General features: G+C 33.5%; 1 protein-coding gene and 1 long non-coding RNA gene across 2 annotated transcripts in view; both read left to right on the forward strand.

Annotated features, from left to right (window-relative positions):
- The first annotated feature begins 11927 nt into the window (after positions 1-11927).
- On the forward strand, positions 11928-16867 carry LOC134690712 (uncharacterized). Its single transcript, XR_010102001.1, has 4 exons — positions 11928-12055; positions 13558-13679; positions 15089-15153; positions 16838-16867. It is a non-coding gene; the product is annotated as an uncharacterized LOC134690712 (long non-coding RNA).
- Positions 16868-17090: 223 nt separating this feature from the next.
- LOC134690166 (kinase D-interacting substrate of 220 kDa B-like) overlaps positions 17091-25922 on the forward strand; it is a 37146-nt gene continuing 28314 nt past the window's right edge. Inside the window, exons 1-2 of the mRNA XM_063550143.1 lie at positions 17091-17123; positions 17883-17966. Coding sequence (XP_063406213.1) covers positions 17091-17123; positions 17883-17966 — 117 coding nt within the window. The remainder of the gene's footprint in view (positions 17124-17882; positions 17967-25922) is intronic.

Genomic DNA, 25922 nt, shown 5'->3' on the forward strand with positions numbered 1-25922 from the left:
ATCTGCTTGAACAGAATATTTTTTTTCATCAAGTTGGGGATCTAGGAAAAAAACATTTTTATAAAAGGATAATGTCATAAAATGAAAATAAGATGTAGTTTGAATGCCAATGAGACAACTCATATGAAGGGGATGTCAGCAAACATAGGCAACGGTAAGGATTCAACAATGAGAAAAATCCATACCGTATAGCTGGCTTATAAAGGCCCCGACATGAAAAATGTGGAACAATAAATTCAAAGGAGAAAACAAACGGCCTGAATTATAACAAAACAATTTATGAAAAACAAATGTGATTGACAGAAATGAACAGGGTTGTGGAAATATTTGTTGTGAGAACTTGTCCCTAGTCAAGTAAAACTAAATTTTACTTGTCGAGAAAAAAGTTACTTGTCCTGAATTTCCCAATAAGTATTGAAGTAATTTATTGTAAGCTTGTATGATTCTTAATTTTTAACTATCACAAAAAAAAGTATGTTTGTGATATTTGTTTATGCGTATGAATAAATGATGTATATGGTTAACTTCAATAAGACAGAAACCCAACAGCAAAACAAACAAAAGACATCTGAATGGCAATTTTGCAATATTTTTTGAATGATAGCCAGTATACATGGTATAGATAGATACGAGCGAAGAAATGACTAATACACGTATTTATAATAAATGATTAATTGTTCCTTTTATCTAATAAATTGACAACAAATTAATACATTGTAATAATTTGTATATACTTTTAATTAGCAAGATGTGGGTGTTTCCTACAAATTGTGCAAAAATTTAATTTATTTCAGAAGTTTCTTTACCATGTTTACTGGAGAGCCAAGGGCAGGGGAAATATGTTAAGCATGACTTTTCAAATTCTCATTTGTCCTGAATATGCATGAAATATTTGCCACTGGATGTTCGGCAACCAACAATCATTCAATCAAATTCTCGTTTTTATTTTTTCATATTCTCTGTCTTTTTCCCTCTCCGTTTTTATGCCCCCGCTGTAGCAGAGGGGGCATTAAGCTTTACCCTTGTCTGTCCAAACGTATATACATTCTTGTATGATTTTTATACGACCGCAAATTTTGAAAAAATTTTCGTCGTATATTGCTATCACGTCGTCGTCGTCCGAATACTTTTAGTTTTCGCACTCTAACTTTAGTAAAAGTGAATATAAATCTATAAAATTTTATCACAAGGTTTATGACCACAAAAGGAAGGTTGGTATTGATTTTGGGAGTTTTGGTCCCAACATTTTAGGAATTAGGGGCCAAAAAGGGCCCAAATAAGCATTTTCTTGGTTTTCGCACTATAACTTTAGTTTAAGTTAATAGAAATCTATGAAATTTTGACACAAGGTTAAAGACCACAAAAGAAAGGTTGGGATTGATTTTGGGAGTTTTGGTTTCAACAGTGTAGGAATTAGGGGCCAAAAAAGGGCCCAAATAAGCATTATTCTTGGTTTTCGCACAATAACTTTAGTTTAAGTGAATAGAAAATAATGAAATTTAAACACAATGTTTATGACCACAAAAGGAAGGTTGATATTGATTTTGGGAGTTTAGGTCCCAACAGTTTAGGAATAAGGGGCCAAAAAGGGACCCAAATAATCATTTTCTTTGTTTTCGCACCATAACTTTAGTATAAGTAAATAGAAATCTATGAAATTTAAACACAAGGTTTATGACCATAAAAGGAAGGTTGGTAATGATTTTGGGAGTTTTGGTCCCAACAGTTTAGGAATAAGGGGCCGAAAAGGTCCAAAATTAAACTTTGTTTGATTTCATCAAAATTGAATAATTGGGGTTCTTTGATATGCCGAATCTAACTGTGTATGTAGATTTTTAACTTTTGGTCCCGTTTTCAAATTGGTCTACATTAAGGTCCAAAGGGTCCAAAATTAAACTTCGTTTGATTTTGACAAAAAATTAATCGGTTGGGTTCTTTGATGTGCTGAATCTAAAAATGTACTTAGATTCTTGATTATCGGCCCAGTTTTCAAGTTGGTCCAAATCGGGGTCCAAAATTAAACTTTGTTTGATTTCATCAAAAATTGAATAAATGGGGTTCTTTGATATGCCAAAGTAGATTCCTCATTTTTGGTCTTGTTTTCAAATTGGTCTACATTAAAGTCCAAAGGGTCCAAAATTAAACTTTGATTTCAACAAAAATTGAAATCTTGGGGTTCTTTGATATGCTGAATCCAAACATGTACTTAGATTTTTGATTATGGGCCCAGTTTTCAAGTTGGTCCAAATCAGGATCTAAAATTATTATATTAAGTTTTGTGCAATAGCAAGTCTTTTCAATTGCACAGTATTGCGCAATGGCAAGAAATATCTTATTGCAAAATATTGTGAAATAGCAATTTTGTTTTTAATTAGAGTTATCTTTCTTTGTCCAGAATAGTAAGCAAGAAATATCTAATTGTAAGAATTTTTTTTATTTGGAGTTATCTTTCTTTGTCCAGAATCAACTTAAATCTTTGTTATATATACAATATACAATGTATATTCACTTTTTACTACCAACTGATAAATTAAAATAATCTTTACCATTCAGTGATAACAAGCAGTTTTTTTACATCTTAATATTTTATGATGTATTTAAATGAGTAGTAAGTGTTGCAAACTCCATTAGAAATTTTAATTGAGATTAGTTTTGGAATAAGGGAAAGGGGGATGTGATTAAAAAAAATGGGTTCAATTTTCTCATTTGAAATTTCATAAATAAAAAGAAAATTTCTTCAAACATTTTTTTGAGAGGAATAATATTCAACAGCATAGTGAATTGCTCTAAGAGAAAACAAAAATTTTAATTTCATTAGAACACATTCATTCTGTGTCAGAAACCTATGCTGTGTCAACTATTTAATCTCAATCCAAATTTAGAGCTGAATCCAGCTTGAATGTTATGTCCATACTTGCCCCAAGCGTTCAGGGTTCAACCTATGCAGTCGTATAAAGCTACGCCCTGCGGAGCATCTGGTTAATTTTAGTTTCTTGTGTATAATTTCGGAGTTTAGTATGACGTCCATTATCACTGTACTAGTATACATATTTTTTAGGGGGCTAGTTGAAGGACACCTATGGGTGCAGGAATTCTCCCTACATTGAAGACCCATTGGTGGCCTTCGGCTGTTGACTGCTCTATGGTCGGGTTGTTGTCGCTTTGATAAATTCCCTATTTCCTTTCTCAATTTTATGTACATCCCAAATTTGGTTTCCATTCTCTTACTTAAGTTTGCCTCTTCCAAATGTTATGAAACTTATAAAAAATGCTTATTACCACAAAATACAGATCTAGTTTAAATTTGGTACCGTGGTGTCACTTTAACCGTTCTACAGTTATGCCCCTTTACAAAAGCTGCATTTTTTGTTTCCGTTCTCTAACATGACTATAACTTAAGATTGCCTCAACCAAATGTTATGAAACTTATACACAATGCTTATTACCACAAAATACAGATCAAAAGTGATTTTTGGTGGTGTCACTTTTACTGTTCTAGAGTTATGCCCCTTTACAAAAGGAAAAATTGCTGAATTTTTCGTTTCCTTTCTCTAACTTAAGTTTGCCTCAACCAAATGTTATGAAACTTATACACAATACTTACATGACATTTATTTATAGTGGATTGGGAAACAAGTTTTGCAACTTATATTAATCCCTTTCCACTTTGCGGGTGGGAGTGCTGCCTTGTAGCGGCATTAGCCTACTCTTTTTCGAAATCTACAAGGGTGTCTTTAACGTGCAAGAGATATGGCTCTCTCTTAACACGGGTCAGCCATTTATCGTCCCCTTCCGACGGACTATCATCGTTTCCTCAAGACCATACTTGCAAATGGTGTCAAGGTAGAGCCGAAAATCAGTCCCTGAAATTTTCATCCCGGAACGGGAATCGAACCAGGAACCTTTGTGTCAGTAGTCCGATGCATTAGATTACATGACTTATGACTACAAGACTCCGATTCCATGGAGATTATTTGGCCCTGCCCCCTCAGATATGGTCTATTGACGTTAAAACTTTTACTTAGTTTGCATGTATTACTTTGTGATTTGGTCAGTTCAAGCCGAACCAAAAGTGGTAGGCCAATGTTAATTGGTATGCATATACATGTACATGTATATAACCATTAGTGTAAAGCAAAATTATATCCGGATGAAATATCATCTGAGGGAAAAAAAATTACAGAAGTTGTTGTTATTTTTTTATCAGGAGGAAAATATTTCACTGTGATACTATGTACTAATAATAGCATTTGTGAATATAAGCTAGATTAGTAAATTTAAAACAAATAAATGTATTATAATGGGAAATAATTTAACAGATTATAATTGAAAATAATATCCTGAAATATTAAAGTGAATATCATTCTTTTAAAAAACAAATATCATGAAACATATGAAACAAACCAGAAGTAATTTCACAGATCTTAATTGTGAAATAATATAATGATTTAATACATGTATATAAAATAAGGTAAGTGAAATACAGGTAAAAGTGAGTTGTTTTCAGATCTCTGACAGTACAAATAAAAAAAAATAAAGGTACATGTAGAATTTTTTTTTTTTAAATCATGTTTTAAGTCATCTTTTTATATAAATTAATATAAATAATTAAGAATAAAGGGAAAATTTTACTATGAAATAGATTACGGAATATAATATCTGTAAAATATAAATGACTCATAATTACTTCCCTTTGATTGCTAAATTGCTAAATTATGCAAATATGTTCTACCTTGGTTGGTGAAACATTTATAATTATGATCAGGTATATATTAATTGTGAGTACCTTACATAGTAGAAAATGGGACTCTATTTCACAAGGTTCTGTGAAATATGAAATGGTACATATATATGTAACACTCCTAAACGTGTCCTGTCCCCCAAACGTGTCCGATTCCCCCAAACATGTCTATTCTCCCTACACGTGTCCGTAATATCCAATATCCCCCAAACGTGTCTGATTTTATAACCCCCAAACGTGTCCGATAATTGTTATTCACCAAAACTTGTCCACTATTTAACGCCAGGACGTGTCACGTCTTTAAGCGCTAATACATGAATAAAATCAATAACGTTTACGGCAATTCTATAATGGGGGACACAGTTGATGAAATAATCATTTATTAGTATTAGTTGGTTCAATGCCGGTTGTTATTGCAAATTTAATCGACTTTTGACTGAAATTGCTTATATTCCAGTTGCAAGTATTATGCTCGTTTAGAGCGCACATACATGTACAAACAATTCTAGTTCAGTTGGATTAAGCGTTTACCATAGGATAACACCAAATTCAAATATAATATATTCAGGTTAAACTATGCCTATACATATTGTTTAAAGATGTCAGTCTTATTTAGAAAGCTTGTATTAACAAATTCACAAACAAAGCAAGCAAGCCAAACAAAGTTTTACTTTGCAAGCATTAGGAAATCAGCTATAGTCCGCGAATACTGCATGGTAGGATTTTAAAAGAATTGGCTTCCTTATTTTCAACAGTTCTGATATTTTAAAAGATATTTAAATCATTAACTGATTATCAGGTATTTTAATAAATTTTAAATTTCCAACATCACTACTAAAGTGAAGACATACAAACAAGAGTCATAAGTCCAGTGCCAAATATTTCATGCATTATTTGAATGATATCATATTAACAATAAATACTATACATAAGTTTTATTATCATACCGGGGATTTAGGATTGGGCCTAAATTTGTTTACAGTTATTCGGATAAACCTTTGTTAAACTTAAAAATCTAAAGAGCCAGTAAAGACCGATTTTTTTTTAAAACTTCACTAAGAACCTATTTGATTCTCTCAAAAAAATGGAAAAAAAAGCTCTTACAAGAATGTGTCCTCAGTACATGAATGCCTCACTCGCACTTTCATTTTCTATGTTCAGTGGACCGTGACATTGGGATAAAAACTCTAATTTGGCATTAAAATTAGAAAGATCATATCATAGGAAACATATGTATTAGTTTGAAATTGATTGGACTTCAACTTCATCAAAAACTACCTTGACCAAAAACTTTAACCTGAAGCGGGACAGACGGACGGACGGACACACAGACCAGAAAACATAATGCCCCTCTACTATCGTAGGTGGGGCATAAAAATTATAAACTGGTAGTAAGGTTTTTTATTATGAACTTTTTGTTTCGAGCATCACTTAAATACACGCAAACAAGAGACATTACGTCCAGAGGCAAATAGTTCATACATGGGCAGGACGACAACATACTTTCAGTTTGGATAAGTTATATAATGAAATGCAGAAGAATATTTGCCGGAACTCTTGGATTGTACCTTAATTATTCCGGGAATTTGGGATTAGGCCTAAATGAATTGTGTACAGTTATAAGACTTTACACTTTACGGTTTTTAGGTATCTACACTAATCGTAACTCGGAATTAAATTATATTTTTTGGAGCGGAGAAGGACAGTTTTATTTTTACGGAATATCAGTGTAACAATCTTTTAGTTCCCTTTATATTATAGGACAAGTTTGGAGGATTGGGCATGTTTGACAGATTGTGCACGTTTGGGTGTTTATTAAAAAATGGACACGTTTAGGCATTAAAATAATACAAATGACACGCTTTGACGCCATTTTTACAACTAGACATGTTTTGCAGTTCAGTGACGTCGATGTGGACACGTTTGGGATTATCGGACACGTTTTGGGGGAAGGACACGTGTCTGAGTGTTACATATATACTGGTAAACTCTATCAGCATAAGACAGATAGAATGTCATGAATGTCACTCTTATGGATAAAATCTACCTGTGAAATACCATGTCTGGAAAAAAATAACTGTGACAAATTATCCCCAGGATAAAATATCACAGAGGAAGAAATAAACCGTTACAAAAGCAAGTCTCATTTTCATGGTCCTGCAACTTGCGTTAATCTTCTTGACTTGAGACAGACACATGTCTAAGGCCTAAATTAAAATATTGTTTGTTTGCCCTTTTCCGACCCTATGTTTTGAAACAGTGTAGGTAGGTAGGTAAAATATTTTATTTTTTTCCTCAAAAAAATAACTTGGCTCGGTATATTATTTGTCATGGGTAGGCAGGTAGGTATAATATTTTATTTTATATCTGCATAATGTTATTTGTGTCCGTTTTGTTTTTGCAAATAAGTTTTCTGGGACTATTAGTTTAAAAAAAAATATCACATGGAATGTGAAGCTTATTCATATGCACAGAACTATTTTGTTTTCAAAATATCAAAATATAGAGCTGTGCTGCATATCTTCAACGTTTATATGCCTGGAACTTTGAAGAGTTTGAACTTGCACTTATATTCTGTACTACGTACCTTGTATGCTTACTTAAGATTTTCTGTAAAAGATAACTTTGTACTGATTAGATCTATGTCCGGGCAGACATACATTAGAAATAGTCCCTAGTGTTAAAAACATCGTGTGTGCCTTTGTTTCCAATTAAAATGCTACAAGACTTAAAACTCTGACAATTGTCACGTATTTTTCATCGCGTTTATAAATGATCTGTATGGACAACTTGGCGATTTTACTGCCAGATATTCTCCACTTTACATGGTTTGGTCACTTTTGATTCATATCAGATATAAATAATATAGCGGCATCGTTAACATAATCATCCTGATCTGCGGATCACAAAAGGCCATCCCTACATAGAATACAACGTCTGTTTTCAAATTAGTTTGTATCAAACGAACTTATTTGCAAATGACCCCTGCTCTTTTAAAACAGAGTAGCGTACGTGATTTCAGAAAGCGTTCACATGCTGAACATCGATTTCAAACAAATGCTTTGACACTTCAAATGCAAGTGTTCATGTCAAACGCTTAGGTGATACCAAACGGACTGGACTTTATACGGTAAAGATAAAACCCGAGAATTCCGGATAAAACTGTTTTGAGCGGGAAATACAAATATAAGATTTTTGGTAGGAACGAAAAAATAAATTAAAATAAAATCTTGCTGGTAAATACAAATAAAAGATTTTCAGGCGCAACGAATTTATAGGGTCGGTCGGTAAAGGGCAAACAATCAATATTTTAATTTAAGCCTAATGTGTTTGTAAAGGGGGAACTATTTTATTTTAGAATTGAAACTGGGACTAGATTTGTTATTTTTCAGCATAAACAAAATGTTATTTATATACTCTTTTTTTAGGTCTAAAAAGTAGTGAACGCTGAAGAAAAGAGAACAGAAACATAAAAACAATAATGTCCTGTTAGATATATACATGTGGCCTACATAGATCTGTTATAAAGAAAGGAGGAAAGTGATTCAGGTAAATTATGCAGTTAATGAAATCAGCCATTAATGATTTAAAATACTAAATACAGATCAGAGAAAAGTGATCTTAGTTGCATATATATAAAAAACAATTTAAGCAAAATTGACCATACAAAACATTTTTCATGATAAATCTATTAGCTATAATTGGGTTTTGTGTCGAGCATAAAGCAATAAACTATTTCATATCCATGTTGTTGAAATATTCATACACTGTAGCTGTAAACTCATAGTAGAGAAACTATAAATGTGACGAATTACTAAATGTAGTTTATCAGGCAATAGACGAACATCATATTAAATGTTTTGAGTACATTCACTTCAAACTACTCCGAGTCTGATAAGACCATATTTTTTTTGCTCAACCAATACTGTTGAGCACAGATTTTACTTGACAAGCTCGGCATAATCTTGACAATTAAATTCTCCCTCATAAATTCATTCAAATTTAAAACATTTCTAATATATCTACATGGCTAAATTATAAAGAGGCAAGTCAAAATATAGGCTTGGTTTGCACGCAGTAACTTTTTATTTTCTGTGCGATACAACATTTAATAAAGATTTTTTTTAGATAATAAAACATTACAAATATCTCTCAACAAATACACATCTAGCTACTTCTATATTCTACACTAAATCATCATTATAAAATAATGCAAATAATATACTATGCAGAACGTGTCATACTTAGAAGTTACTGTGAGCACCTCGATACATATTATTCAAGTATCAGACTTTTATATGACTATAGAACCCCACCCGTAATACTGCCTAAGAAATGTCCGTGCAGTACTAACCCAAAGACTTATATATAGATACTAATCAAACTAGTTCTTCAAACTTGTTCCACGAACTTGTTCCACAGTTACTGAAGATAGAAATAGATAAGGGAAATAAATTACCTTACTGTACTTAACTTTGGACTTAATAAGTGATTGAGTACTTGATAAGCTTGGTATAGTCTGAAAATGGTCTCAACAAATGCTCTACCAGTCTCAACCAATGCCTCACCAGTCTTGACTCAGTCTTGACCAGTCTTGACCTTAATATTTAGTCTCAACTAACTGGTCTGAACTCAGTCTGTACCATCTATGCAGGGTTTCTGCTGGTGTTTACCATTTTTAGCTCACCTGGCCCAAAGGGCCAAGTGAGCTTTTCTCATCACTTGGCGTCCGTCGTGGTCCGTCGTCCGTAAACTTTTACAAAAATCTTCTCCTCTGAAACTACTGGGCCAAATTCAACCAAGCTAGCCACAATCATCATTGGGGTATCTAGTTTAAAAATTGTGTCTGGTGACCCGGCATACCAACCAAGATGGCCGCCACGGCTAAAAATAGAACATAGGGGTAAAATGCAGTTTTTGGCTTATAACTCAAAAACCAAAGCATTTAGAGCAAATCTGACAGAGGTAAAAGTGTTTATCAGGTCAAGATCTATCTGCCCTGAAAGTTTCAGATGAATCAGAAAATCCGTTGTTAGGTTGCTGCCACTGAATTAGAAATTTTAAAGAAATTGTGCTGTTTTTGGTTATTATCTTGAATATTATTATAGATAGAGATAAACTGTAAACTGTAAAAATGTTCAGCAAAGTAAGATCTACAAATAATTTAACAATACCACAATGGTCAATTGACCCCATAAGGAGTTATTGCCCTTTATAGTCAATTTTTAACAATTTTTTGTAAATCTTAGTAATCTTTTAGAAAAATATTCTCCTCTGAAACTACTTGGACAAATTAAAGCAAACTTGGCCACAATCATCATTAGGGTATTTAGTTTAAAAAATGTGTCTGGTGACCCGGTCAATCAACCAAGATGGCCGCCATGTCTAAAAATAGAACATAGGGGTGAAATACAGTTTTTGGCTTATAACTCAAATACCAAAGCATTAAGAGCAAATCTGACATCGGTAAAATTGTTTATCAGGTCAAGATCTATCTGCCCTGGAAATTTCAGATGAATCCAACAACCTGTTGTTGGGTTGCTGTCCCTGAATTGGTAATTTTAGGGAAATTTTGCTGTTTTTGGTTATTATCTTGAATATTATTATAGATAAAGATAAACTGTAAACAGCAATAATGTTCAGCAAAGTAAGATTTACAAAGAAGTCTCATGACTAAAATGGTCAGTTGACCCCTTAAGGAGTTATTGCCCTTTATAGTCAATTTTTAACCATTTTCGTAAATCTTAGATATCTTTTACAAAAATCTTCTCCTCTGAAACTACTTGGCCAAATGAATCTTAACTTGGCCACAATCATCTTTTGGGTATCTAGTTTAAAAAATGTGTGGCGTGACTCGACCAACCAACCAAGATGTCCGCCATGGCTAAAAATAGAACAAAGTGGGAAATGCAGTTTTTGACTTATATCTCAAAAACCGAAGTAATTAGAGCAAATCTGACTGGGTTAAATTGTTTATCAGATCACCATCTATTTGCCTTGAAATTTTCAGATGAAGCTGACAACCTGTTGTTGGGTTGCTGCCCCTGAATTGGTAATTTTTAGGGAAATTTTGCTGTTTTTGGTTATTATCTTGAATACTATTATAGATAGAGATAAACTGTAAACAGCAATAATGTTCAGCAAAGTAAGATTTACAAATAACATGACCAAAATGGTAATTTGCCCCCCTAAGGAGTTATTGTTCTTTATAGTCAATTTTTTACAATTTTCATAAAATTTGTAAATTTTTTCCAACATTTTCCACTCAAACTACTGGGCCAAGTTCATTTTAGATAGAAATAATTGTAAGCAGCAAGAATGATCAGTAAAGTAAGATGTACAAACACATCACCAACACTAAAACACAATTTTGTCATGAATCCATCTGCGTCCTTTCTTTAAAATTCACATAAACCAAGGTGAGCGACACGTTGCATTTTGCAAAAAAAAAAATTGTGGCGATTCAAAATCATGATTGGCGAAAGAATTAGGCGCAAGAAATATATATTTATATATATATATATATAATGGTTCGACTTTGTCCATCTGGTTAATTTTCAGTCAGGTTTCTCTGAATCATGTTAATCAGACAATACTCAGATTTCACCTTGAACTCGTCACTGGTTTGAATTTTTTTTACTAAAATTGATTTTGACAGAATAATCAGCTGATTGCATTGCATTTGATAGCAATCAACAACAATTGACTAATATAAAATAATGGTGTTAAATTGTTAATTCTATTGTTTAAGTAATGAAAATGTAAGGTAAACTGGCATTACATATCATCTAAATTATTCTTTTACAAACTTTGATAAAAAATAACATGAATAAACTTTTATGTCTCAATTTTACTTTTAAAGGGAGATAATCCAGAGCTATTGGATTCTTTCAGAACAGGATTTTTTTTCACTCAGTAACTTTTGTGACGGGATACACAAAATAAAAATTTTACAAAATTAATTGCATTTGGGAGCAGAGACTAATTAAACCTTGCAAGCATAATTACAATTAAAGTTGTTTACTAAGAAATCAAATTGTGCTTTATGATTGTAAGATGGGAGGTCTATGTCAATGAGACAGCAACCAATCAATGAAAGAGGTCAAAATCATTTAAATGGTATTTAGAAATGCAATAGACAAGTGTCTCTATAAAGTATTGTGTTTATTGCATTTATATTTTCAGTTTGAACATCTATAATGTCTATAATCAATATTTATTTGAGAATTGTCCAGTCCTAATGTGATCATTGTCCAGTCAATGTGATCCGTGTGCAGTCAATTTAATCCTTGTCCAGTTGAGTTGCTATTATAGGTAAGTGTCGGTGTACATTATATGTGAACTATATGAGGATTATTTACTACTGAAATTTATGTCAAAAGAGATGCAAATGTAGAATTTTAACTCTAACAAGGGGAGATAATTAACAGATATATTTCACATTTAAAATATCACAACACCTGTGTTTTTATATAGTAAAGAAAACACTAAAAACCAAGAATGCATCCTGTATGATTGAAGGTTTAGGGGTATATATCAGTGAGACAGCAACCAATCAATGAAAGAGGTCAAAATGGTATCAAACGATAAATACACAAGCACCTTCATAGCATGTTATCATTATTTCAACCTGATATAACTCTCATTTTGTCTTGTCACTGCTGACAGCTGAATATTTTTAGCCCCAAACACATCATCATATTATTTTATTGTCTCAGCAACTTGCGGTAGACCTACATTCAGAGCAATATATATATGTGAGACCCGCGTTTAATAGATTTTATTTAGCTATGGGACCAGGGTTCTTTCCTTTCCAGGCAATTGATTGACTTAAGCTATTTCAATTGATATTCTATAGTTTATCTTTATATGTTGGGATGTTTATACAATATTGTTTCAAGTGAGGCTGAAGGTTGGCGCCTATTAAATCGTTTAAACCGACTGCATGTGTCTGTACCTGTCCTAAGTCAGAAACCTGATGTTCAGGATGTGTTGTTTGTTGATGTGGTTCATTAATGTTTCTCGTTTCTTGTTTATAATATAGCTTAGACTATTGGTTTTCCTGTTTGAATAGTTTTACACTAGTCACTTTTGGGGCCCTTTATAGCTTGCTGTTCGGTATGAGCCAAGGCTCCATGTTGAAGGCCGTACTTTGACCTATAATGGTTTACTTTTACAAATTGTGACTTGGATAGAGAGTTGTCTCATTGCCACTCAAACCACATCTTCTTATATCTAATGAATGTCTTATCTGACACTGACAGTCTTTGCCTAAATTTAGTACTATTTTCACAAAGGAAGAAAGGACACTGTCGATGGTTTCCTCTAAAATGTGACATATATTCAGAGTTGTTGCCTTCTTCATTAACGAATTAATAATGTGACTTGCTTACTTTCTTGCTTCTGCACAGCGGTCTGTTGTCAAAAAGATCAACAAAATATACGACTTTGTTACTTGGCAATGATTTTTTCCTGCCCCTCAGACTCATGGTCTGCTAAAGAAAATTTTATAAACTGGTTCCTTATGTTAATCAGGGATACAGCTTTGGGTAACTGATAGTTTCTTCTAACAAAGACCTAGATCAGATATTTGATGTAAACATACTCTATTTCTAGAACGAAAGTAGCTTAACTAATATCATGAATATTACAAAAATAGATTTACGTGACAACAATTTATCGATAAGGGTAAATAACACTCACAGTAGCAACAAATAGGGTTGCGAACACATAGTTTTGACAAACAATACACATGCATCTTTATAACATATTCTTATTTAAACCTGAAATAGAAACATTTATATTCTCATTTTAAGCATCTGTCATCAGTATTTATTTGATCCCTGTCCAGTCAAGTTGTTCCCTGTCCAGTCAAGGTGGTGTTATAGGTAAATGTCCAGTTCATTTGATCTCTGTCAAGTCATGGCTGTTATTATAGGTAAGTGTACATTATATGTGAACTATATAGGATCATTTAATAACTACTGAAATTTGCTTCTGAAATTAGTTTTCAAACTCTTAAAGGGGAGATAATCAACAATTAGTTTTAACATTCAAAATTCTAAAAAACAATACTTTATAGAAAACAAGACAAAAATCAGAGAACATGATGACATCATTGCAAAATTATTTTCCTTCAAAAACAGATTGGTAGAACTTATGTGTAAACTTGGGGTAAAGTATAAAAAAAAATGTGAGGTATTTGTTGGAGCTTAATCAACTATCTTAAAAAGAAAGCAGAACACAGTCATACTGTCGGAACTAAAGACATTTATTCTAAAAACAGTTGTTGGCATGACACGGGTTATGTTCTTCTCATATATGTTATGATGGTATGATACTAAACCCCTAACTGGAAGGATTGTGCCTGATGTTCATATGATGAAATTATAATCTTTCAGTCATTTTAATTGAAGTCTGGAGCTGGCATGTCAGTTAACTGCTAGTAGTCTAGTCTGTTGTTATTTATGTTTTATTGTCATTTTGTTTATTTTCTTTGGTTACATCTTCTGACATCAGACTCGGACTTCTCTTGAACTGAATTTTGATGTGCGTATTGTTATGCGTTTTCTTTCTACATTGGTTAGAGGTATAGGGGGAGGGTTGGGATCTCACAAACATGTTTAACCCCGCCGCATTTTTGCGCCTGTCCCAAGTCAGGAGCCTCTGGTCTTTGTTAGTCTTGTATTATTTTTATATTAGTTTCTTGTGTACAATTTGGAAATTAGTATGGCGTTCATTATCACTGAACTAGTATATATTTGTTTAGGGGCCAGCTGAAGGACGCCTCCGGGTGCGGGAATTTCTCGCTACATTGAAGACCTGATGGTGACCTTCTGCTGTTGTTTTTTATTTGGTCGGGTTGTTGTCTCTTTGACACATTCCCCATTTCCATTCTCAATTTTTTTTATGTTAAACGTTTACTTCATCTAAATTGAGTGCTAAGGCAACATTCCACACTGACATCAACCCTATATAAAATAGGTAAAACACAACATCATAACTCTACCAATATTTTCAACAGTATATATCAATGAGAACGCAACCCAACAAAGTAAAAACGGACATGTGAAGAGGTCAATATATAGTCAACGAAAAAAAAATTCAAATGACAAGGTCTAGATTTTCATGAAGCTGGCCATAAGGTTAGGATTTATTCATGTTAATAAATAATTAGAAAATATACCTTTATTGTTCATAATTGTTGATAAAGAAACATTCATATATATCACAACAGTTACTGAAAACAAAAAGTACTGATACAGTATTATTAAGTCACTTTGTGATACATATATTTTACATATATCAGACTAAAACAAGTAAATATGATTTATCAATATTTTTCAGAGATGCTTTGGATGATGGCACTTTCTTACTGATAAATTTAGCTGACCTCAGTTTTCATCAAATTAGTATGTATTGTATCATATATATGTTTTAGTTCACCTGGCGTTCTCATCACTTAGCGTCAGTTGTCTATCGTTGTTGTTAAATTTCTACAAAAATCTATCCTGAAACTATTGGGACAAATTTAACAAAAAATCATCATTAGCGTATTTTGTTTTAATAATGTGTCAGATGATCCTGCCTGCCAACCAGCATGGCTGACACGACTAAAAATATAACATAGGTGTAAATGGCAAGTTTGTCTATTATCTTGAAAACTAGTATTAATAGAGAAAATCTGACAAGACAGTTCAGAACGTTGAGATCTACCTGCTGTTCATTTACATCAAAGCTGTCAGAAGACTTCTTATAGGAGTTATTGCCCTTAAATGTCAAATTTTACTGATTTTTTTTTTAATTTCTGCTTATTATTTTCCAAAGTATAATAGATGAAGATAAACTTTTATATGGAAAAATTATCAGACACAAGATCTACAAATAAGACAAACATAGCTGAAATCATCAGGCAACTCAATATTTTAGTCATTGCTCTTTTAAGACCAATTTTACAATTTTTTGCAACTTTGATTAATAATCTACTCCTCTAAAACTACTGGCCACAATCATTATTATCGTATATATTTAAATAAATATGTCCGATGGCCCTGTCTGCAAACAAACATGGTTGACATGGCTTAAAAATAGAACATGGGGTAAAATGCAAGTTTTGTCTATCTTGAAAAATGATATGAAGAGTTACAATCTGACAATAGCAGACATGTTCTTAATTGTAAGACCTTCCTGTTGTCTATTTATGTCAAAACTGTCTGACAACTTCTTTCAGGAGTAATTGCCCTTAAATGTAAAATTTTTACTAATTTTTTCATTTTTGCTGATTATTTTGAAATTTATAATAGATAGAAAGAACATTTAATAACCCTCGTTTTACCCTTGAAACTTAAGAAAAAAAGTTTCATTTATGCTTTATACGCAGGGGCTTTCTGGAAAATCCCAACTTGAAACTCGGTAAAATGCTTCCATTGAAAATTATTTCTTTTTCGGAGACAAATTGAACTCCAGTCCTGGTTGATAACAAGATAATGAAAATTGTATTGCAGAATAAATAATTTGGTCAACGATGTTTGATTCTTTATTGTTTGTTGAATGTGTTTGATTGAGAACAACAGGAAGTGTTAAATCGGGGAAGTTGTTTAAATACAAATCATTGTTGGTGAATCTTGTACGGAATACAGAATAATTATAAATATTCTTAAATACACAATAAATAAATAAATTTTAATATTTATGTTGCTCAATAAGTGCAGAAATAAATATAAATCTCTGCTAATTTTTGTCTCGCCTTGACAGAGACAAAAAGCTATACATAGGTATGCTGTTTCCGGCGGCATCGACGGCGTCAACAATGTATTAGTTTGTGATTAGGTCTAGTTTATGGTGAACCACAAGTGGTAGGTCAATCATATTTGGTATCCACTTGTATAAGCATCTGAAAACAACTGAAATGGTATATACATTATGAAAAAATGTTAAAGGTATGTTATTGAGCACTAAACACAGGCAAGGCTCAGTATCACTCATTTCAGTATTTACCATTTCAGAGTTGTGGTTGTTGATAATTTTCAATTAGCAGAAACAATTAGCCTGGCAATTATTACTCAACAGATTTATTCATTTATTTTTCTATTTTAGGAAATATGGAAGATTGGAATGAGGTAAGATGTTTTCTTCTTTAAAGTCAAACAGTCGAGTGATTTTTGTCGAACCTGCAACTTTATTTCGAGAAAGCGAGACAATGTGATCCTAGATTCCCTCAACGGCGTCAACATTAAGGTTCATTCTGTTGTTAAATTTTTTTTATACATCAAGCTTTTTTATGAACAAAATACTGTAACCATTATAACTTGTGCAATACAGCATTTTATTTTTTAACTGCTCGCTCAACATGGGAAAGAAGACCCCTAAACGCATGAATGATGTTCACTAAAACAAAAAGTTTTTGAAGGAAATGCAACTTTCTCAAAAGAGGTCTATTCATTTCAATTACCCAAGCTTACCTATTATTTGTCATCAAACTTGGAAGTAGTGATTAACACCTGTGAAAACACATAAGTGTCAAATATGTCCCCGCTGAAAAAAAGACTACTTGATTATTAAATAGTTACTATTTATTAATTTCTTTTTCTTGATTGAAAATATGTTTTTGGGCTAAAATATTAAAACAACACTGTTATTTCTTTAACAGAGTAAGCTCAGAGACATTCAAAATAAATCTGTCAAAAAAATTATATCATCAAACATACAAATATTACACTGCTACTTTCCAAGTTGTTATAAATTGCATGTTTATATTGAAAATATTGAAACACAATTTTCACTCAGATTAGCTATTTTATGTGATGATCAAATGTTTTAAAAAAAAAGTGTTTTTCTTCTTCAAAACTTAGGAACAGTATACAATGTAATCATAAAAATGCATAAGCAGGGTTTCCTCTTGGTCTTTTCTTTTTCACCACCTCTTTTGACAAAACAATATATTTTTCGCTACTTTCAATTTTTCCCCCAACTATTGTTTGTCACATTGTTGTATACTAAAGACTACAATGTCTCCTTTGTGTTAACCAATCAAAATCAGTCATTCTAAAGTATAGTTATTGTCTGGCATTAGCGTGAAAAACATTTCAGTTACTACACTCTTTATATTTTGTTAAATGTAAACTCTGTTTCTTATTTACAGAATCTCCTTGAAGCTGCTAAAAATGGAAGAGTAGAGGAATTGAAGCTTTGCCTAGCGAATGGAGCTAACATTGATTATCAACAGGTAAACTTGTAACATTGAATATCAAGTAGGTAAATTTGTAACATAGTAGGTAAACTTATCATGACACAACAATGGTGTTCAAAACAAAACATGATACATTATGACTTAACACTGATTTTCAACACAGAACATGAGACACATCATGACACAACACTGGTGTAAAACACAGAACCTGTAACACATCAGGACACTACAGTTATGGTCAACACAAAAGTGAGTCACATCATGACACAACAATGATGTTCAACACAATACATGAGCCACATCTTGACACACCACTGATGTTCACCACAAAACATCGGACACACCATGACACAACACTGATGTTCAACACAAAACATCGGACACACCATGACACAACACTGATGTTCAACACAAAACATCGGACACACCATGACACAACACTGATGTTAATCACAAAACATGAGACATATCATGACACAACACTGATGTTCAACACTGATGTTCAACACAGAACATGGGACACATCATGACACAACCATGGGGTTTAACTCAATAGGAATAGGAATCATGACACAACACTGAAGTTCAACACAGAACATGAGAGACAACATGAAACAACACTGATGTTCAACACGGAACATGAGACACATGACAACACTCATGTTCAACACAGAACATGACACATATTAGGACACAACACTCATGTTCAACACAGAACATGACACATCATGACACAACACTGATGTTCATCACAAAACATGCGACACATCATGACACACCACTGATGTTCCACACAGAAAATGAGACACATCATGACACAACACTGAAAACATACATGTAATCAGAGTACTGCACTAAATGTGAAACATACCATTTTTATATGACTGCCAAAATTTAAAAAAAAATTGTCGTATATTGGTATGACGTTGGCGTCGTCGTCGTCATCCGTTTACATTTGGTGTTCGCACTATAACTTTAGTATAAGTAAAAAGAAATCTATGAAATTTAAATACAAGGTTTATGACCATCAAAGGATGGTTGGGATTCATTTTGGGAGTTTTGGTCCCAACAGTTTAGGAATTAGGGGCCACAACAGGTCCCAAATAAGCATTTTTCTTGGTTTTTGCACAATAACTTTAGTATAAGTAAATAGAAATCTATGAAATTTTATCACAAGGTTTATGATCACAAAAGGAAGGTTGGGATTGATTTTGGGAGTTTTGGTACTAACAGTTCTGGAATGAGGGGCCAAAAGGGTCAAAAATTAAACTTTGTTTGATTTCATCAAAAAATGAATTATTGGGGTTCTTTGATATGCCAAATATAATCGTGTATATAGATTCTTAATTTTTGGTCCTGTTCTCAAATTGGTCTACATTAAGGTCCAAAGGGTCTAAAATTAAACTGAGTTTAATTTTAACAAACATTGAATTCTTGGGGTTCTTGATATGCTGAATCTAAACATGTACTTATATTTTGATCATGGGCCCAGTTTTCAAGTTGGTCCAAATCGGGGTCCGAAAATTCAATATATGGGGTTCTTCAATACGCTGAATCTAACCATGTATTTAGATTTTTAATATTTGGGCCCGGTTATCAAATTTGTCCACATTGAGGTCTAAAGGGTCTAAAATTGAAAATTATTTGATTTCACCAAAAATTGAATTCTTGGGGTTCTATGATATGCTGAATCTAACCATTTTGAATATTGGACCATAATATGAAAATGTCCAATTAGGTTTTTATAATTTTTTAAGTTTAAGTTCTTAGACCACATTCATTCTGTGTCAGAAACCTATGTTGTGTCATCTATTTAATCACAATCCAAATTCAGAGCTGTATCAAGCTTAAATGTTGTGTCAATACTTGCCCCCACTGTTCAGGGTTTGACCTCTACGGTCGTATAAAGCTGCCCCTGCGGAGCATCAAGTTTACGGTATAAGACTGACAAATTAATACTAACATATGTTCTGCACCTGACAACTCAGAGTAAATAGACAAAAAATATAACAACACACAATACATGGACTTAACCTGACTACTCAGAGCAGGGTTTCCGCTGGCGGTCGCCATTTTCGCAATTTGCGAAAAAAATAATAATTGTGGCGATTAAAATTCGTCATTGGCGAAAGAATTTGGCGAAAGAAATATATATAACGATTTATTTTCAGCCATCTTGTTTGTTTACTTTTTTCGTGTTTCTCTGACTTTACCCATCAGACAATACTCGGAATTCACCTTGAACTCGTTAAGATTTTGACAGAAAATCAATAATCAGCTGATTGCATTTATAGCTATCGACATCAAAGGACTAATTAATAAAGGTGTTGATTGTATGATATGACAAAATGATATGGTTATATGGCTTCTGTCATATGTCTCAAAAGGGATTTATTTACCGCTTTGTGAAGCACGTATTTGAAGCAAAATTTACGCTTCCTCTCCTTCTTTTGAAAAGAAAATCATTGTTATGACGAAAAATGTTCAAAAGCTAGAAAGGTCTCTGATTTAAAACTTTATCATTTAACTTTCATATAGATCATTGATTTCAGTGGGTACTTCAAAGTCGTTTCAGTAACACTGGTGTTTCAAGCATAGTTTTACTTATTTACGATGGTCTAGAAAAGAAAACTGTCGTTATGAAGAAATCTATTCAAAAGGTTGGCATGAGAGTAACCCTTCAATGTAATGACTACACTTTACACGAGGGATCAATTCCAAGTAATAAGATTCTTCGTTTTGTTGTAAAAAAACACTTCTTATTTTGGGGGGAGGGGGGTTGGGGGTGCTGGAAAAACTAAAGGAAAAATATATTTGGCGAAAAAAATAATAAAGTGGCGAAAAATATATTGTTTTGGCGAAAGAGGTGGCGAAAAAAATAATTGACCCAGGGGAAACCCTGACTCAGAGTAAATAGACAAACAAATATAACAACACACAACACATGGTCTGGACCTGACTATTCATAGTAAATAGACAAACAAATATAACAACACACAATACATGGACTGGACCTGACTACTCAGAGTAAATAGACAAACAAATATAACAACTAACAACACATGGCCTGGACCTGACTACTCAGAGTAAATAGAAAAATAAATATAATAACAAACAACACTTGGTCTGGACCAGACCTGACTACTCAGAGTAAAAAGACAAACAAATATAACAACACACAATAAATGGACTGGACCTGACTACTCAGAGTAAATAGACAAACAAATATAACAACACACAACACATGGCCTGGACCTGACTACTGAGAGTAAATAGAAAAATAAATATAACAACACACAAAACATGGTCTGAACCTGACCTGACTACTCAGAATAAATAGATAAACAAATATAACAACAAACAACACATGGTCTGGACCTGACTACTCAGAGTAAATAGACAAATAAATATAACAACACACAACACATGGTCTGGACCTGACCTTACTACTCAGAGTAAATAGACAAACAAATATAACAACACACAACCCATTTTCTGGACCTGACCTGACTACCCATAGTAAATAGACAAACAAATATAACAACACTCAACACATGGTCTGAACCTGACCTGACTACTCAGAATAAATAGATAAACAAATATAACAACAAACAACACATGGTCTGGACCTGACTACTCAAGAGTAAATAGACAAATAAATATAACAACACATGGTCTTGACCTGACTACTCAAAGTAAATAGACAAACAAATATAACAACAACAACACATGGTCTGGACCTGACTACTCAGAGTAAATAGACAAATTTAACAACACACAACACATGGTCTGGACCTGAATACTGAGAGTAAATAGACAAACAAATAAAACAACACACAACACATGGTTGGACCTGAATACTGAGAGTAAATACACAAACAAAAATAACAAGAAACAACACAGGGTCTGGACCTGACCTGACTACTCAGAGTAAATAGACATAAAAATACCACAACTAAGAACACATGGCCTGGACCTGACTACTCAGAGTAAATAGAAAAATAAATATAATAACAAACAACACTTGGTCTGGACCAGACCTGACTACTCAGAGTAAAAAGACAAACAAATATAACAACACACAATACATGGACTGGACCTGACTACTCAGAGTAAATAGACAAACAAATATAACAACACACAACACATGGCCTGGACCTGACTACTGAGAGTAAATAGAAAAATAAATATAACAACACACAATACATGGTCTGAACCTGACCTGACTACTCAGAATAAATAGATAAACAAATATAACAACAAACAACACATGGTCTGGACCTGACTACTCAGAGTAAATAGACAAATAAATATAACAACACACAACACATGGTCTGGACCTGACCTTACTACTCAGAGTAAATAGACAAACAAATATAACAACACACAACCCATTTTCTGGACCTGACCTGACTACCCATAGTAAATAGACAAACAAATATAACAACACTCAACACATGGTCTGAACCTGACCTGACTACTCAGAATAAATAGATAAACAAATATAACAACAAACAACACATGGTCTGGACCTGACTACTCAGAATAAATAGATAAACAAATATAACAACAAACAACACATGGTCTGGACCTGACTACTCAGAGTAAATAGACAAATAATATAACAACACACAACACATGGTCTGGACCTGACCTTACTACTCAGAGTAAATAGACAAACAAATATAACAACACACAACCCATTTTCTGGACCTGACCTGACTACCCAGAGTAAATAGACAAACAAATATAACAACACTCAACACATGGTCTGAACCTGACCTGACTACTCAGAATAAATAGATAAACAAATATAACAACAAACAACACATGGTCTGGACCTGACTACTCAGTGTAAATAGACAAATAAATATAACAACACATGGTCTGGACCTGACTACTCAAAGTAAATAGACAAACAAATATAACAACAACAACACATGGTCTGGACCTGACTACTCAGAGTAAATAGACAAATTTAACAACACACAACACATGGTCTGGACCTGAATACTGAGAGTAAATAGACAAACAAATATAACAACACACAACACATGGTTGGATCTGAATACTGAGAGTAAATAGACAAACAAAAATAACAAGAAACAACACATGGTCTGGACCTGACCTGACTACTCAGAGTGAATAGACAAACAAATAAAACAACTTACACCGAATGGTCTGGACCTGACCTGACTACTCAGAGTAAATAGACAAACAAATATAACATAACACAACACATGGCCAGGACCTGACCTGACTACTCAGAGTAAATAGACAAACAACTATAACAACAGACAAAACATGGTCTGGACCTGACTACTCAGAGCAAATAGTCACACAAATACAACAACTGACAACACATGGTCTGTACCTGACTACTCATAGTAAATAAACAAGTACAACAGCTTACAGCACATTGTCTGGACCTCATTACTCCCGAGTTATTAGACATACTAATACAACAACTAACAACACATGGTCTGAACTGGACTACTCAGAGTAAATAGACATAAAAATACAACAACTAAGAACACATGGTCTGGACCTGACTACTCAGAGTAAATAAAAATACATAAATAACAACACACAACACATGGTCTGGACCTGACTACTCTGAGCAAATAGACACACAAATACAACAACTAACAACACATGGTCTGGACCTGACTACTCATAGTAAATAAACAAGTACAACAGCTTACAGCACATTGTCTGGACCTGACTACTCAGAGTAAAAAGACAAACAAATATAACAACTAACAACACTTGGTCTGGACTTGGCTACTCAAGAGTAAATAGACAAACAAATATAACAACAACACACAACACATGGTCTGGACCTGACTATTCAGAGTAAATAGACATAAAAATACAACAAATAAGAACACATGGTCTGGACCTGACTGCTCAGAGTAAATAGACCTACAAATACAACAACCAACAACACATGGTCTAGACCTGACTTCTCAGAGTAAATAGACAAACAAATATAACAATAAACAACACATGATCTGGACCTGACTACTCAGAGTAAAAAGACAATCAAATATAACAACACACAACACATGGTCTGGACCTGACTACTCAGAGTAAATAGACAAACAAATATAACAACACACAACACATGGTATGGACCTGACTTCTAAGAGTAAATAGACAAACAAATATAACAAACAACACATGGTCTGGACCTGACTAGTCAGAGTAAATAGACAAACAAATATAACAACAAACAACACATGGTCTGGACCTGACTACTCAGAGTAATTAGACAAACAAATACAACAAACAACACATGGTCTGGACCTGACTACTCAGAGTAAATAGACAAACAAATATATATAACAACACACAACACATGGTCTGGACCTGACTACTCAGAGTAAATAGACAAACAACTATAACAAGAAACAACACATGGCCTGGACCTGACCTGACTACTCAGAATAAATAGACAAACAACAATAACTAGAAACAACACATGGTCTGGACCTGACCTGACTACTCAGAGTAAAAAGACAAACAAATACAACAACTAACAACGAATGGTCTTGACCTGACCTGACTACTCAGAGAAAATAGACAAACAAATATAACATCACACATCACATGGCCTGGACCTGACCTGACTATTCAGAGTAAATAGACAAACAACTATAACAACATACAACACATGGTCTGGACCTGACCTGACTACTGAGAGTAAATAGACAAACAAATATAACAACACACAATACATGGACTTGACCTGACTACTCAGAGTAAATAGACAAACAAATATAACAACACACAACACATGGTCCGGACCTGACCTGACTACTGAGAGTAAATAGACAAACAAATATAACAACACACAACACATGGTATGGACCTGACTACTGAGAGTAAAGAGACAAATATTACAACAAACAACACATGGTCTGGACCTGACTACTCAGAGTAATAGACAAACAAATATAACAACCAAACACATGGTCTGAGACTAGCTACTCAGAGTAAATAGACAAATATAACAACACGCAACACATGGTCTGGTCCTGACTACACATACAGCTACTGAGAGTAAATAAACAAATATAACAACACGCAACCAAGGTCTGGACCTGACTACTCAGAGTAAATAGACAAACAAATATAACAACCAAACACATGGTCTGGACCTGACCTGACAACTCAGAGTAAATAGACAAAACAAATATAACAACACACAACACATGGTCTGGACCTGACCTGACTACTGAGAGTAAATAGACAAACAAATATAACAACACACAACACATGGTCAGGACCTGACCTGACTACTGAGAGTAAATAGACAAACAAATATAACAACAAACAACACTTGTGTACCTGACTACTCAGAGTAAATAGACAAACAAATATAACAACACACAACACATGGTCTGACCCTTATTACTCAGAGTAAATAGACAAATATAACAACACACAACACATGGTCTGGACCTTTTTATAGATAGTAAATAGACAAACAAATACAACAACAAACAACACATGGTCTGGACCTGACTACTCAGAGTAATAGACAAACAAATATAACAACCAAACACATGGTCTGAGACTAGCTACTCAGAGTAAATAGACAAATATTACAACACACAACACATGGTCTGGTCCTGACTACACATACAGCTACTGAGAGTAAATAAACAAATATAACAACACGCAACCAAGGTCTGGACCTGACTACTCAGAGTAAATAGACAAACAAATATAACAACCAAACACATGGTCTGGACCTGACCTGACAACTCAGAGTAAATAGACAAAACAAATATAACAACAAACAACACATGGACTTGACCTGACCTGACTACTCAGAGTAAATAGACGAAAAAATAAAACAAAAAACAACACATGGTATGGACATGACTACTCAGAGTAAATAGACAAATATAACAACACACACCACATGGTCTGGACCTAGCTGCTCAGAGTAAATAGACAAACAAATATTACAACACAACACAT

Source organism: Mytilus trossulus, chromosome 11 (assembly GCF_036588685.1).
Source record: "Mytilus trossulus isolate FHL-02 chromosome 11, PNRI_Mtr1.1.1.hap1, whole genome shotgun sequence".
Classification (NCBI taxonomy): Eukaryota; Metazoa; Mollusca; class Bivalvia; order Mytilida; family Mytilidae; genus Mytilus; species Mytilus trossulus.